The sequence below is a fragment of the Physeter macrocephalus genome, chromosome 9 (genome assembly GCF_002837175.3).
Source record: "Physeter macrocephalus isolate SW-GA chromosome 9, ASM283717v5, whole genome shotgun sequence".
In the NCBI taxonomy this organism is placed as follows: Eukaryota; Metazoa; Chordata; class Mammalia; order Artiodactyla; family Physeteridae; genus Physeter; species Physeter macrocephalus.
Genome location: NC_041222.1, coordinates 57,751,141 through 57,768,215, shown reverse-complemented (window position 1 = coordinate 57,768,215; position 17,075 = coordinate 57,751,141). Strand labels below are relative to the sequence as shown.

Here is a 17,075-nt window from a genome sequence, read left to right as displayed (position 1 = left end):
CAAATAAAATATTTGTTCTATTTTTAGTTTCCTATGTAGTTCTTAATCTTTAGGAAAGTTTCATTATCTTTATGAAAGTCTACAAATGTGATTAAAGTTAAAATGAATTTCTTTACCTTTCTGAATAAACTTGAATTACCTGTGTTAAAAAAGCATACTTGAAACTTTATTGTACATCCTAAGTTTATCTTACCTTTTCACAATTACATGGACATTAAATGTCGCATGATAAACTTCCAGTAACCCCACCTACCTATTGACAGAAAAGGTAGGAAAGTAGAGAATTAAGCCAGATACATCGTTGTGACCAGTGAAGACAGATGTAAAAAGGTACATTTATACATAGATTTTTATTATTTACCTCAGTGAAATTCTTAACACTCAGGCCTATTTAGGGTACATTTTATTGGTGGTACTTTATTTGAATACAACAGTTGTTTGGGAATTTCATTAAAGCTATACGTTCTTTTCTGTATAAAAACACAAGTTTTGTGTAGGAAATCTACAGACCCAGGTTGTATAGGTCTTTCATTTGTGTTTATCTAATTTATTAGTACTTCAGGAGCCCAAAACTAAATTCGGTAGGTTGAGCAGGTACTTGTCAGTAAACAGGTACTGAAGTCAAAGTCATAGTACAGAGGCAAATAGCCTGAGGTACTTCATTTTAACCCATCTTAACCAAAGCATATCATTCCTATAGCAGTGCAGTAAATAGATTATAAATCCCAAAATCATCAAGGGGAAAGTTAAATTTAGATAGCAACAACATGTAATTCTGAGGGGTTTTTTTTAAATTAGTAATTTATTCATCCCTTAAGAAAACTAGTTGCTTCTTTTCTCCCAAGATTGTAGTCATAGAAGCATTAGTCACCGACTTGATAGTTAACTAAAACCATCCTAATTCTCAAATAAAACAGAAGAGAAAAGGTGGAAGAAACTTTCAGACTGCTCATAGAAGGAATATGCTGAAAGGCCAACATGAGAAAGAAGCAGCAGATAGAAAACGCAAGCAAGAGGAACAAATGGAAACTGAGCAGTAAGTATTTTCTTTTTCTAAATTTCGATTTCTTTTTTTAAGCTAGCATGAAATGTTTAAACAATAGAATCTCATTTTCCAGACTTTCTGAAGCCTTTTAAAGAAGTGACTTTTCCAGTGTGTTAGAAAAATGTCCTCAGTGTATGATAATCATGTTTCAGGCTTCATTCTTTTCTGAGTAAAGAGGATGAAATTTACTGAGATAATCACCCTGTGAATTATTTTTAATTTAAACAAAGTGCAGATAGGGCTTAACTGTTAAGTGGCTTTGTAGAAAATGTCCTTATCCTCTACTATTTTCTTGTATAATATTAAATAGAGAAAGATAATTGGTGGAGAAAGGATGAAAGAAATACCCATATTTGTCATACCAGCAGCAGCCCTCCCCCAGAAGACCAGCAAAAATAACAAAAGCACAGTTGGAAACCCAAGAAGCCAGTAAAAGAAAATTTAAAGGCTGACAGGGTTTGCATTAGATGTGTGCCATATAAATCTAGTTAAGAAGTTTTGATACCTGGAGACAATATACTTACCATGGGGAATTTCTTTCCCCTTTAAGTTTATTCTATAAAATAATTTTATAAGAGGGAAAATAGCAATGCCAATGATGATTAGGCTTCATATGTTTATTACATTTGTTTTCCTAGTTATCTTTAGACTGTCACTTCTGAGTTCTTTCTCTGAAAAGCCTTTCTTTCTTTGTGAAGCGTCTTGCATTATTCTGACTAAACTTTGTTTTTTTGTTGTTTTAGTGAAGAGGTGATTTTTAAAACATGCTGTAGGTCACTAAGACAAACAATAAAAACCAGTGAAATTCTTAAAACTATTCTTAAGTAATTTTGTACTTTTTTATATATATAATAAATCTGTAAGCCGAAAGTCTTTCTTGATAAGTATAGCGTTTGACCATCTGCTTTCTTAGTTTTTTTGGAGGCTATATAAGCAGTTTTAGCTACTTGAGGGAGTAATTTAAATTGATCTAAAGCTCAGAAATGTTACTCCCTTTATTGTTAGACTTTGACCATTTATGTAAATACTAGAGTTATTTTTTGTTACCTATCCTTTCTTGTCCTTTCACTGAAAAGTTGTTGGACTGTTTGTTGCTTTTAACTTTATTGTGCTCCCCAAATTAAGATATAAAATTAGTTGTTGCTTAGTAAATCTAGCCCAACCCTTTCTTCAGTATCTCAGAGTTAATCTTCATGTGTTTCAATTTCTTTTTGAATGTCCTCCGAATGTAACTTTCTCAAATTCTAATATGTGTGTTTTCTTTCCTTCTCCTGTTATTACAAAACTTTGTACTTGGACAGTTTTGCTCTGTAAAGCATTTCAGATGCAGCTTGTATGAAATGCATTATGCAAAATAAAGTTTATTGTATTGTATTCCCAGCCAAACAACATGTAATCTACAGTAATAAAAAATATATCTCATTTTGGGCTCAAAGCATTAATCCAGTTACTGAAAAGAGAATACAAGTGGAGCAAACAAGAGATGAAGATCTTGAGACAGACTCACTGGACTGACTTCCCCCTCCCCCCGCCTTGATGGAAGAATGTTCCAGATTCTAAATTGAGGACTTCATTAATGGCATTATTACTGTGTTATGATTGTTAAAAAACATTTCCTGTAAGATACACACTACATACTAAGGTCGGCCATCATTCCTGTTAAAAGTTTTTTACCAAGCTTAAAATGAAGCTTTGTGTTTGAAAGTTATAATAAGCTCAGATGAAAATGGTGGTTGTACATTATTTCATTTAGAAAATATAAAAATTCATTTTGTTTTGAAGCTAGGTGTTAAACTGGAGTAGCTACTATACCCCCAGAGAATGGGGCAGTTGTGCCCTCCCCTTGACATTCCTTTGTTGTTCAGTTCTTTAGAAGATTAATAATTGTTTTTTAATCCTGAGAGATTAAACAGTAGACTTGTTAAGAAAACAAAAATGAAACTGTAACCAAAATTTTAAAATAAAGTTTTTTAAAAAAAAATACCTGATTTTTAGATATTTTTTTGTTCTTGTCTATTTCAATTGGTTTATTATAATAGGGCCCGAACTCCAAGTCAAGGTACTAGAAATTATTAAGAATTCATTTTTAAATGGTTATTTTTGTGATTTACAGTAAAATGGTACCTTTTCATTTGTGAAATGGTATGTAAATGTTAGTGAATGTCATTTAAATTTGATATATATATTGGCGCAAAAAAAAAAATCCCACTCCATTTTAATCTAGTAGTATTATAAACAGTCTATTTAACTTTGAAACTAACCTTGAACCCCTCAAATTATCTACCTGTGGGAGATGTGGGAACAATTAAATCAGTCTATTTTGACGTGCTATTTTAAAAAATAATTGTGATGTAGAATTCATGAAACATTTATAGGCATTCTCTTCCCACTATGGCCTGTTTATCCACTGACCCTAAAGTCGGTCTTTTAACACAGTATTTTTGGAACAAAATTTCACCGAGGCAGCCATTAAAATTTGTAATGCCACTGAAAAATTAGATTGTTAGTTAGATTACTTTAGCATGTTAATTTTTACGTTTTGAGTTTTGCTTATATTTATACTAATTAATACTAATGTGGCATTACCAAGTTCTAGTCAATTCCTTGTGATCTAGGCCACTGACTATTTTAAAGAAAATAAATTTTAACTTTTACATAAGGGATTGTGGGCATTTGGTAACCAGTCACAAAGTTCCAATGTTTTTGAAATATTTGTGTTAACATTTGATAGGCAGAATAAAGATGAAGGAAAGAAGCCAGAAGTTAAGAAAGTGGAGAAGAAGCGAGGTTAGTTATTTCACTTTCTAAGATGTATAAAATTGTATTCTACACAGAAAGGAAGTTTTACAGACACTTAACTGTATAGGTTTTGAAATTGGTCATTTTATGTTCTTATCCTACAAGTACACATTTCAAATCCCTAATGGATTCTATATACCTTGCATTGTTTTTAAGTGTTATCAGGTGAACTTGCTAAGGAGTCATGTTTATTATTTTACTGCTCAATATATGATGAAGTCAAATTTTTATAACATTGCCTAAAGCTAGATGTTTTACCATTTCTGACAAATCTGGTTTCAGATGGATTTTTTAGTTTAGGTTAAACGTGTTAAGGGTGAAGCAGTGCCTTAAGGATTGCAGAAGAGGAGTTATTGGATGCAGACTGCTTTTTTTAGCAACATGCAGCTAGACGGTGATTCTTTGCTTATATGATGAATGTTGGTTTCCTAAATACTAAAAATGGCAGATAACTTCTTAATGATGTAGGCAGATTACAAAGAACATTTTAAAAAATTTACCAAATCTTTCCATTATACTTTGCTTAGATTATATAAAAATACTGGTTTTGGAAAATCTATTTACTGTGTTTCACATTTTAATTTATAGAAACATCAATGGATTCTCGACTTCAAAGGATACATGCTGAAATTAAAAATTCACTCAAAATTGATAATCTTGTAAGTGTTTAATGCCTCATTTAAAAATACAGTGCTGCTTTTATAGCTTCATATTTTATTTTCTCACATGATTTTATGTGTAAATTTGAGATAACAGACTAATTACTGGTTATTTTGTACTGCCTTGTTATTTGAGATTTTAAAAGTAATCTCTAGAAATAGATTATATGGGTTGTGGTAATTAACAGTTATGAAATTACTATTTTGTCATGAAGGATGTGAACAGATGTATTGAGGCCTTGGATGAACTTGCTTCACTTCAGGTCACAATGCAGCAAGCTCAAAAACACACAGAGATGATTACAACACTGAAAAAAGTAAGTGATCTTGAGTCATGTAGATTTTAAAAATTTCCTCATTATCGCCACTTCATTAAGTGACATTTAAAAAATTAAGAAAATTATGAGTATATGTTTTGTTTTCTCAGATACGGCGATTCAAAGTTAGTCAGGTTATCATGGAAAAGTCTACGATGTTGTATAACAAGTTTAAGAACATGTTTTTGGTTGGTGAAGGAGATTCTGTGATCACACAAGTGCTGAATAAATCTCTTGCCGAACAAAGACAGCATGAGGAAGCAAATAAAACCAAAGATCAAGGGAAGAAAGGGCCAAACAAAAAGCTAGAAAAGGAACAAACAGGTATGTGGTAACTGTTCACTGGAACTACTTTTAAAAAATGGCTTCAATATTTAATCCTATTAATACCTTATCTATATTAAATGATGAGAAAGTCTCATAAAGCCCTTAGCAGAACATGATCAGCCTTAGTTTCTGGGTTTCTTTTTCATCAAGTTTAAATTAGTAGTAGTAGTGGTTGCTATTCTCTTTCCATTTAAATTAGGAAACATTTCTAACCCACACAGAAGTCGAGGGAAATGAACTTCCCATGTCCTCATCACTCAGCTTCTGCAATTATCAGTACATGAGCATTGCTTTTTTATATCCTCATCAAGTTTCTCTGTGACACCCCTGAAGATTATTGTGAAGCAAATTCCAGATACACTATTTCAATCAAATATTTTAGGATGTATATATGACCGACGCTTAAAACAGAATCCATAGTTATAGGCATACCTCACAGGTTTGGTTCCAGACTACTGTAATAAAGTGAGTCACATTAGTTTTTTGGTTTCCCAGGGTGCATAAAAGTTTTTTACCCTATACTGTAATCTATTAAGTGTGCAGTAGGATTATGTCTAAAAAAACAATGTACATACCTTAAAAAAAATACTTCATTGCTAAGAAAATGTTAGCAAATCATCTGAGCCTTCAGTGAGTCATAGTAGTAACATCAAATATCACTTGACCACAGATCACTATAACAAATGTAACAAAAGTCAAAAAGTTTGAAATACTGTGAGAATTACCAAAATGTGACACAGAGAAGTGGAGCGATCAAATGCTTTTGGGAAAATGGTGCTGATAAACATGCTTGATGCAGGATTGCCACAACCGTTGAATTTCTAAAAAATGCAATATCTACGAAGCACAGCAAAGTGAAGAGCAGTAAATGGAGGTCTGCCTGTACCATTAGCCACTTCCCCCAAAATTAGCAGCTTCCCCAATTCCACAGGTACTAAAACATCTTAGCAGCAACTGCTTAATGTAGAAAAAAATGTTCCAAAGGAGTTGAATTTTGTTACTCACTTATTAAGGGAATGATATAGGTCTCCTTATAGATTTGTTAATGAAATAATATTTACAGGGAAGCCCTCATCATTTTGTCATAAGAGACGAAATCATGTTAACTAACTACTTTGCCACGTTTTGTTGTTAAATACAAAATCTTACTGTGATTCACATTGCTTTTTCTAGGAACTAGAATAAATCATAATGCTCCAAAGAGTTGGACCACCCTTTTGTGTTCCTGATAACAGTAACAAATGGAATAATCAGATTAGTAACCTACTTCTTATATGGATAGATATATGTAGTCACCCCATTTCTTATTGTGCCTTGTCCACCCAAAGGATTACAATGTAATCTCAAATAAAATACAGTTATTAGAAACTTTGGGACTATGTTTTATTTTTGATTTTGGGTCTTTCAAGACATCCTAAAATATGAGAAGCTCTAACAGTTTTTCCATTGAAATCTTTATAAAGGTTCAAAGACTCTAAATGGAGGATCGGATGCTCAAGACAATAATCAACCACAACATAATGGAGACAGCAATGAAGAAAGCAAAGACAACCACGAGGCCAGCAGTAAGAAAAAGTGAGGACATGTTTTAGTGGGTTGTGATGTATGTTTTAATTTTTAAATCACATTGCTGTTCCAAGGTTATTTGTGTAAGGGATTATATTTTCATCACTCACTTCCTGAATTCAGGATTCAAGACGCAAATTAAAATGGCTAAGCCATAAAGAAACTTCGCTTAAAACTAATATGCCACTATATTCAAGGGAATAGAGCAAGGCAGGAATCCTGTTTTAAAAAATAACTATTCCTTGGACTTCTTCCACTGATCGCACCTTTAATAATAACCCATGTCCATACTTCTTGAATTTTGACAGGATACAGAAATTAGATCTAGAATCATAGGCTGTGTTGTATTATCATACCCACTCTAAAATAACTAGATATGTAACCGTAGTTATCCAAATCTTGGTTTGTCCAATGTACACTTGAAGGACTTGGAATCAAGCATCCTTTCTAATTCTGAAATTCAGGGAAATCTTCTCCGTGTGTATATTACCTTCTCTTCTTAAGATTTATAATATATTGGTATCACAGATACAACATTTTCGTGTTCTTTAAAGAGAATTCATTTTAAAGCTTGAAATGGTGGGAAAGGGCCTGGGCCATGATGCTTCCCTGAGTTATTTTGCTTGATGGGCATATTACTTTGGGAAGAAGACACAACATGGTAAAATAAAATTTTGAACAAAAGAACAATAAGTCCCGGAAAAAATTCTTTTGGTGATTTTAAAAACAAATGCACAGATTTAATATCTTTTTTCCTCCTGAGGAAAAAAAAAATCCTAATCCCCGTTGTCACACCTTTCTTTCCCCCTTTTCTTTAGGCCATCCAGTGAAGAGAGAGAGACTGAAATATCTCTGAAGGATTCTACACTAGATAACTAGGTTGACATACCTGGAATATAAAGAACATTTGAGAAGTTTAACGGTTTTCATTCGAAATATTTAGACTGCTGAAAGTTTTAAATTTTTATAAGCATAGGTTTTGATGTTTAAAACTTGTTTTGAGGGAGAAATCTCCTTATCTTTGTTTAAAAGTGACTAAACATTGCTAATTGTACTTGTGCAGTATTAACAGCTACATTATACAGTAAATGTGAGGGAAAGTCCATTTTTGGAAATGTTAAACTGCTTTTCCAGACATTGGTTGTAGTATATTTTCAATTAGTGTGTGTATGTTAATGTGTAATTGATAGTAGAAAAAGGTTACATTTTTTTAAACTGATACTTGTATAAACCTTTCCTCTTTTCCCAAATACTGTGGGTTTTGTGCATAGTTTTTACAAATCTTGGACTTACCAGACTGTCTTTTCATTGTTTGTGGGTTTTGTAGAAGTTAATCATTTTTACGGTAGATAAAATGTTACTTCTATACAAGTATTCACTCCCTCCCTTCTTTTATCAAAAGTTAATTTTAATCTCAGTCTACATTGTGCTACATTTTCCTGCTGCTTTGTAACCATGTGTGGTCTGTATGCCTTTTTGTATGACTAGATATCCAACTGACGTTGAACTGTTCTACGGGGTACAAAACTCATGTTAACTTTTGAAGGTAATTTAGTTTTGTGGCTGGGAATTCAGTGAAGTCACATGAGTTTCCTGCAGCGAGCAGGAGTATATAGAGAAATGAATCTGGCTTTAGGGTTCAACCATTTAAGATCCTTTACAGGCACTAGTAGCTGAAACTGAAAACTAAATGATAAAAGTTTATTTTTGAGAAATGTCTCGAGTTTCTGAATTTTTTAAAAAGTCACACATTAAAGAAGTCACTAAGTATTTTTTTAATTGGAAAAAATGCAATCCATAATGCTTTTTCAGTAAATAAAAGTAAATACTATATAAGGAAACTAACCTATTTGAAAACATGGCTATACCAGAAGGGAATTTTTATTTCTATGTCATACATGTGACAGGATTGCAAAAAGTGGAAACACAGTAGACAAAAGTAAAGGAGTTGTCTGTATATTCATGGATATGGACTAAATCAGGGTGAACCAAGGTTAATACAAAATTTAAGGGTAACTTACTTAACAGATAGCATTTCTAAGATATTTTGAATACTAGGTCAGTTGGTGGTTTGCAGTAGCTTAAGACACTTCTCATGTTTAGAAACTGAATATGGGAAAAAGGCTTAATTACCAGTGTTTGCATGTGACATGCATCGTATGCTTTGACCTCTTGGGTAATTGTTTTCATCTATAGATGAAAAGTTTGAAACATTTCAGTAATTGGAGTTTTGCTTTTGAGAGGTCTTACAATGGAACTAGGACCCACTGTTTTGAGGGAACTCTTGCTATTATATCTGTTTGGTCCTTAATACAATTTAAATTTGGACAGATTTATTCTAGTTAAGCCATAAGTGTCAACATGTAAACTTGTTTTGATTAAAGAATTTTTCTATCAAAGTCTACTAGTAAATTACTTCTTTGCCATTTATAAAACTGTGCTGGAATTCTGGATTTGCTTCCAAGAGAGTATACTTGGTCATAGAAACTGTATTACTTGGGGACACAGGGTTACTAAAACGTAAGCTCAAAATGATAAAAATAAAGGAAATGTTATCTTTTGGTTTACCCTTCCTTTTTTTTCGGTGACCCAACGGATCTATATAGTTTTACCAAGAAACCAGACTATTCAAATGCTGGAGAGAAATATGGTAGCATTCTGATTATTTATGTCTGCTTTTATGGGCTGACCTTGCTTTAGCCAATTGATTCATGTAGCATTAAAACACTTCCCTTCTCTTTACCCTCATTTCAAGAAAAAAATTTTTAGTCATAGGTTTATTCACAGATGATAACTACTATTCTCAAAACTCTTAAGAAAAAGTCATATAAACGGGTATCAATTTTTGGGAGCACTGGCTCAATTTAAATTTGTATTTGACCGAAACTACATAGCTGAACAAGTCAGTAAGAGATACTTTAAATGAGATAGCTAGCCCCAACCCAAACGTTTTTAAATATATAAGCAACATCTCTTTTGTGATTCTTTTTTAAACCATCAGATAACGTTTAAAAGAGTAAGTTACAAATGACTTGGCAGAATCAGTTGTTGCATGTTTTCTCAGCTGCTCTAGAGAAATTTCAGATGTATCATCTAAATCAGAGAACCTGAAACATCTTGATTGGAATGATTTCAAATAGGATGATAGATTTTATCCAGTTTTTGCTGATACATTGACTGTAGTGTACCCATACACACTTACCTGGTTAAAGACATCAGGTCAAGATCAGGTCTGCCATCTAATCCTGTACAAGAGCAAAGGCTTTTACAGGGCTCTGTGAGGACTTCACTAATACAACTTATCCAGAGAAAGGATCTATTGGAGATAGCAAACCCATAATTACATATTAAGAAATGGAGAAGCTGCTGTATAGTCCAAAATGTGTTTACATGTTTGTTTATGCTGTGTAATTTTCCAACCTTAGAGATGATAGAGACACTGAAATTTGATTGGGAGAAAGGTCAAATTATCCTTAAAGGATACTGAAGCCTAAAATAGGTATTGCTTTTCTAGGTAATCATTTTGCGCCTGTCCATTCACTAGTATATCAAAATTTCATTCATTTCTAACTACAGAGGATGTTGAGTAATAAGTTCATAACATTTTCATTTTTGCCTTTAGATAAAATGTTGACTGTAGTTTGTCATGTGTTTAAAACTGAATTTTACAGCTACAAAATCCCTCATTCAGGGCATCTTAAATATGCCTACTTCAAAGTTAGGGGTTTCTTTTCAGTTGAACATAGTGGGAGAACCTGTATAACTGATATGCAATATATTGGCAAGTTCTGAGAGTAGTATGGTAGGCCTTTAGACCTCACCAGGAAATGATCATAGAAAGGTATCTGAGCCTTCGTAACTTTGAAGAAGTTAACCTTAAGAACCAACAGAATAATAATCTCAAAGAACAAAATAAGAATTTCAATAGCAGTAATGTTTTAACTGACAGCCTTCTTTGCCAGTAAAATAAACTGATTGGTACCACGCATGGATTAATGCTGCTTTATGACAATCCGCTTTCTGGAATTTGCTGTTTTGAGATATGAAATGATGAAAATAAAAGTAAACAGACCCTTGCATACTAATGGAAGACCTATAAGGAATGCAATTTAAAAATAAAGGAAGCAAAAGTTCATTTTTACCTGTGGAACTTTAAAGAATTAGATAAATCTTTGGTTTCCCAGCAGGATTTTCAATCTGTTCTAATTCAGCATCATTGGAAACATGAAAGTAAACATGTAGGCAATAACAGCCAGCCAGCCAGCCATGGAGGGACCTCTTATTTCCTTATGCTGATTTTCTGGTGTATTGACTGAATCAGTGAATATGACCACCGCTAGAAACAGGTCCTTTTCTTCTACATACCAATCGACTTAATTGACTTATGTGGCATTTAAGTCCATAAAACATTTCACTGTCAACCTTTAAAACACACAGTCACAGTCTTTTAGGCTTCATCAGTTTTTGATTTATATGGTAAATGTTCTTAGCCATCCAGGGAAAGTGGAATCCAGCTGAATTGAAACATAACCTAGAAGAGAGAACGTGAAATTTAAGTACAACACATTTTAAATGTTTAATTCTGTTTAATATTTTTCCAGCATTCCTAAAAGTATTAAACAGAATTAAATTTTCCACCAAAAAAGATTTCCAGAAAACGTTTCAATATAGGTAGCTACAATTTTCTCTCATGGATCTGGACCTAAGAATTTATCAAAGTTGCCCTTTGGCCCAGAATGAGAATAGGATAACTAGACTATCATAACCAGAAGAATGAAGAGCTGAGATAGAAAAACAATTGTGTTTTTGCATACAGGATGCTGTGTATTATTGCCTAAGAATCGTGATCCACAGCTAGCAATCCATAGGATCTTGATTTTCCATGTCCATTCATTGGTCATATTAGATAAAATCTATTTCTTTAAATCATAAAAATATTAAATTGACATACATTTTAAACTAATAGCATTTGTGATTCCAAAAACTTCTGGTCAAGAAATGAAGCTTCAGTTTAAGTGTTACTTCTGTGAAGGTATGAGTGCATACTCAAGATCTTTATACATTCGTTATTCGTGTAGTGAGTCTTTCTGAAGTGTTAAGTGTGCCTAGTTTCTACCCAAACAAAACCTAACATTACAAAAGCGCTCAGGGTAAGATTAAATTACACAATAGCTACTCTTAATATTGTATTTATTAAATAATCTGCTTTTATTCTTAACTTCTCCCTCATTTTTATTACAGATATTTGAAGGATCTTTACCTTGGAAGCCTCATGGTACAAGGTGTAGTGCTCACATTCTTCAAAGAATTTTCAAAACACTTCCATCACTTGATGTACAATGATAGATGAGCAAAAAGCCCCCTGGACAAAGAGTGAATAGGCATACTACAGACTGGGAGAAAACCAGAATACGTGTATCTGACAAAGGATTTGTACTCAGGATACATAAAGCACTCCTACAAATCAATGAGACAACTCAAAAATGGGCAAAAAAGCACTGAATAAAAACTATACTTTGGAATATTAAAATAATTTAATATATTTCACAACATTTAAATACATTCAAGTTGCTTAATAAGAAGACCTGTGATTTGAACTTTCTTTGCTGGGGTGTTAACTTCAGCTGATTGTTTCAGATAGATCCTGCTCCTCACTGGAATTTCTTGAAAGTAAAGGGAACACATTTTGATATTAACTAAACGTTCCAGGATCAACATAAGGATAAGCGAGGAATTCCCCCAGTTTGTTGCCTTCTGAATCATAGTGGAGCATTCGGAAGCAAACATCACAAAAGAAACATGGGTCCTCTGGTGCAAAACTGTCATTGTTCGTCACCCATCTGTAGTTAAAAAAGATGTATATTATTATAATCGACTTTTTCATGCTTTAATATGCTGCAGTAGTTATGACCTGTAATAATATGTATATGTAACATTCCCACTATTGCCTTATTTTAGCTTATTTATATAGTCCTTTATATAATTTTATATACACATGTATACATACAGACATATCACTACCAATACCCAACAAGGCAAAAGGACAACTGTGCTCTGAAAGACTTCTCCTTAAAGGTAAGTAGAAAAGAATGTAAATCCATACTTGAAAGCATCACATACTTGCCACGACATACCTATCCTTCAAATAACTTAAACACAAATGTTTTCTTCTAATAGGCCATCTTGAAAATGTGTAATATTACATACTACAGACTTGATAAACTTTTTGTTTAATCTTTCTAACTGGTAAATTAGTACTGGTTAACTTGAAAACTCCAGATTTTTTTTTTAACATCTTTATTGGAGTATAACTGCTTTACAATGGTGTGTTAGTTTCTGCTGAATAACAGTGAATCTGCTATACATATACATATATCCCCATATCGCCTCCCTCTTGGGTCTCCCTCCAACCCTCCCTATCCCACCCCTCTAGGTGGTCACAAAGCACCCAGCTGATCTCCCTGTGCTATGCAGCTGCTTCCCACTAGCTAGCTATTTTACATTTGGTACAAGTCAATGCCACTCTCTCACTTTGTCCCAGTTTACCCTTCCCCCTCCCCGTGTCCTCAACTCCATTCTCTACGTCTGCGTCTTTATTCCTGTCCTGCCCCTAGGTTCTTCAGAACTATTTTTTTTTTTTAGATTCCATATATATGTTAGCATACAGTATGTGTTTTTCTCTTTCTGACTTAGTTCACTGTGTATGACAGACTCTAGGTCCATCCACCTCACTACAAATAAATTTCGTTTCTTTTTATGACTAATATTCCATTGTATGTATGTGCCACATCTTCTTTATCCATTCATTGTCGATGGACACTTAGGTTGCTTCCATGTCCTGGCTATTGTAAATAGTGCTGCAATGAACATTGTGGTACAGGTCTCTTTCTGAATTATGGTTTTCTCAGGGTATATGCCCAGTAGTGGGACTGCTGGGTCATATGGTAGTTCTGTTTTTAGTTTTTTAAGGAACCTCCATACTCTTCTCCATAGTGGCTGTATCAATTTACATTCCCACCAACAATGCAAGAGGGGTGCCTTTTCTCCACACCCTTTCCAGCATTTATTGTCTGTAGATTTTTTGATGATGGCCGTTCTGACCGGTGTGAGGTGATACCTCATTGTAAAAACGCCAGGTTTTTAACCTAGAATTTAGGATTAAAATGTTACAGAGTGTATACAAATGGGAATATGGGCAACATTATTCAAATGAGATTTTGGTGTTTGACCTGAAATGTCACATTAAGTGAAAATGATATTTTTCAGTCTATCTGAATTCTGCATCCCATGGAATGTTTTGACATCCCCTGATTTCCACTTTGATCTGATAACTGATTTATCATGTTTTCCTATTGATCATTTAGAAAAGCATATTGTGAATATACGCAAATCAATGTGATACACCATATTAACAAATTGAAGGATGAAAACCATATGATCATCTAAGTAGATGCAGAAAAAGCTTTCAACAAAATTCAACACCTATTTATGATAAAAACCCTCCAGAAAGTAGGTATAGAGGGAAATTACCTCAACATAATAAAGGCCATATATGACAAACCCACAGCCAACATCGTCCTCAATGTTGAAAAACTGAAACCATTTCCACTCAGATCATGAATAAGTCAAAGTTGCCCACTCTCACCACTATTATTCAACATAGCTTTGGAAGTTTTACCCACAGCAATCAGACAAGAGAAAGAAATAAAAGGAATCCAATTTGGAAAAGGAGAAGTAAAACTGTCACTGTTTGCAGATGACATGATACTATACATAGAGATTCCTAAAGACGGTACCAGAACACGACTAGAGCTAATCACTGAATTTGGTAAAGTAGCAGGATACAAAATTAATGCACAGAAATCTCTTGCAATCCTATACACTAATGATGAAAAATCTGAAAGAGAAATTAAGGAAACACTCCCATTTACCACTGCAACAAAAAGAATAAAATATCTAGGAAAAAACTTACCTAAGGAGACAAAAGGCCGTAAAACTGAAACTAAAACAATATTGTAAATCAACTATATTTCAATTAAAAAAATAACCTTTCAGAATCAACATTGTGAAAATAACTATACTACCTAAAGCAATCTACAGATTCAGTGCAATCCCTATCAAACTACCAATGGCATTTTTCAAAGAACTAGAAGAAAATATTTCACAATTTGTATGGAAACACAAAAGACCCCGAATAGCCAAAGCAATCTTGAGAAAGAAAAACGGAGCTGGAGGAATCAGGCTCCCAGAGTTCAGACTATACTACAAAGCTACAGTAATCAATACAGTACGGTACTGGCACAAAAACAGAAATATAGATCAATAGAACAGGACAGAAAGCCCAGAGATAAACCCAGGCACATATGGTCACCTTATTTTAGATAAAGGAGGCAAGAACATATACAATGGAGAAAAGACAGCCTCTTCAATAAGTGGTGCTGGGAAAACTGGACAGCTACATGTAAAAGAATGAAATTAGAACACTCCCTAACACCATACACAAAAATAAACTCAAAATGGATTAAAGACCTAAATGTAAGGCCAGATACTATCAAACTCTTAGAGAAAAACATAGAACATTCTAAGACATAAATCACAGCAAGACCCACCTCCTAGAGAAATGGAAATAAAAACAAAAATAAACAAATGGGACCTAATGAAACTCAAAAGCTTTTGCACAGCAAAGGAAACCATAAACAAGACCAAAAGACAACCCTCACAATGGGAGAAAATATTTGCAAATGAAGCAACTGACAAAGGAGTAAACTCCAAAATTTACAAGCAGCTCATGCAGCTCAATAACAAAAAAACAAACAACCCAATCCAAAAATGGGCAGAACACCTAAATAGACATTTCTCCAAAGAAGATATACAGATTGCCAACAAACACATGAAAGAATGCTCAACATCACTAATCATTAGAGAAATGCAAATCAAAACTACAATGAGATATCATCTCACACCAGTCAGAATGGCCATCATCAAAAAATCTACAAACAATAAATGCTGGAGGGGGTGCGGAGTAAAGGGAACCCTCCTGCGCTGTTGGTGGGAATGTAAATTGATACAGCCACTATGGAGAACAGCATGGAGGTTTCTTAAAAAACTAAAAACAGAACTACCATACGACCCAGCAATCCTCCTACTGGGCACAGACCCTGAGAAAACCATAATTCAAAAACCATCATGTACCACAATGTTCACTGCAGCTCTATTTACAATAGCCAGGACATGGAAGCAACCTAAGTGTCCATCGAAAGATGAATGGATAAAGAAGATGTGGCACATATATACATGGAATATTACTCAGCCATAAAAAGAAACGAAACTGAGTTATTTGTAGTGAGGTGGATGGACCAAGAGTCTGTCATACACAGTGAACTAAGTCAGAAAGAGAAAAACAAATACCGTATGGCTAACACATATATATGGAATCTAAAAAAAAAATAATGGTTCTGAAGAACCTAGGGGCAGGACAGGAATAAAGACACAGATGTAGAGAACGGACTTGAGGACATGGGGAGGGAGAAGAGTAAGCTGGGACGAAGTAAGAGTGGCATGGACATATATATACACTACCAAATGTAAAATAGACAGCTAGTGGGAAGCAGCCACATAGCACAGGGAGTTCAGCTGGGTGCTTTGTGACCACCTGGAGGGGTGGGATAGGGAGGGTGGGAGGAAGACGCAAGAGGGAGGAGATATGGGGATATATATACACACATATAGCTGATTCAGTCTGTTATACAGCAGAAACTAACATCATTTTAAAGCAATTATACTCCAATAAAGATGTTAAAAAAAAAAACATTGTGGTGGGAAACCCAAAACAAACTGATGACACTAAATTCTTCCCTTTTTGTCTAAATGGCTTTGTGACTCTGAGCCACAGTTAAACAAAATCTAAACATGCAAAACCACAAAATTTTATGAAACCGTATTTTGACCTCATTAAAAATGAAATGCAGTGTTATTTTTTTCATCGAGAAGCTGTGGATGAAGCCAATTTTGTAAACTGCTAACAAGAGGCAGAAAGAATATGGCTCTCTGATGACATACATCATCCAGCATAAATTATCAACCAAACTAAAGTTTGACCTAATCCCTAGACTTCCATTATACATAATTCCTTATTGCCTAAAACATGGCTCTAACCTACTAAACTGATTTGTACTACTGTTTGTACTGCTTTCCTACTAGATAAAACCCTTTATATTATTTATATTCTGGAGTGTAAATCCTCAATTCAAAACAGAAAAAAACTGAAATACCAAAAATCTAAAGTACTTCACTGTTAAAAACCAATACATTGGGATCGAGGCAAGATGGCGGAAGAGTAAGACGCGGAGATCACCTTCCTCC

General features: G+C 33.9%; 2 protein-coding genes across 10 annotated transcripts in view; one reads left to right on the top strand and one right to left on the bottom strand.

Moving 5' to 3' along the window:
* Positions 1-12,194, top strand: part of PSIP1 (PC4 and SRSF1 interacting protein 1) — a 41,729-nt gene extending 29,535 nt beyond the window's left edge. For 2 of the 7 annotated variants that reach the window (XM_024126778.3, XM_007122872.4), the window contains exons 10-16: positions 918-1,036; positions 3,777-3,832; positions 4,433-4,503; positions 4,719-4,820; positions 4,931-5,144; positions 6,611-6,722; positions 11,955-12,194. In XM_024126778.3, the coding sequence (XP_023982546.1) occupies positions 918-1,036; positions 3,777-3,832; positions 4,433-4,503; positions 4,719-4,820; positions 4,931-5,144; positions 6,611-6,722; positions 11,955-12,063 (783 nt within the window). In that variant the 3' untranslated portion in view covers positions 12,064-12,194. The other 5 variants (XM_024126779.2, XM_024126781.2, XM_055087215.1 and 2 more) reach the window with 5 other exon arrangements.
* Positions 12,195-12,228: 34 nt separating this feature from the next.
* The window catches only part of SNAPC3 (small nuclear RNA activating complex polypeptide 3), a 42,259-nt gene continuing 37,412 nt past the window's right edge, over positions 12,229-17,075 (bottom strand). For all 3 annotated transcript variants that reach the window (XM_028494010.2, XM_024126783.2, XM_024126784.3), the window contains one exon: positions 12,229-12,553. In XM_028494010.2, the coding sequence (XP_028349811.1) occupies positions 12,406-12,553 (148 nt within the window). In that variant the 3' untranslated portion in view covers positions 12,229-12,405. The remainder of the gene's footprint in view (positions 12,554-17,075) is intronic.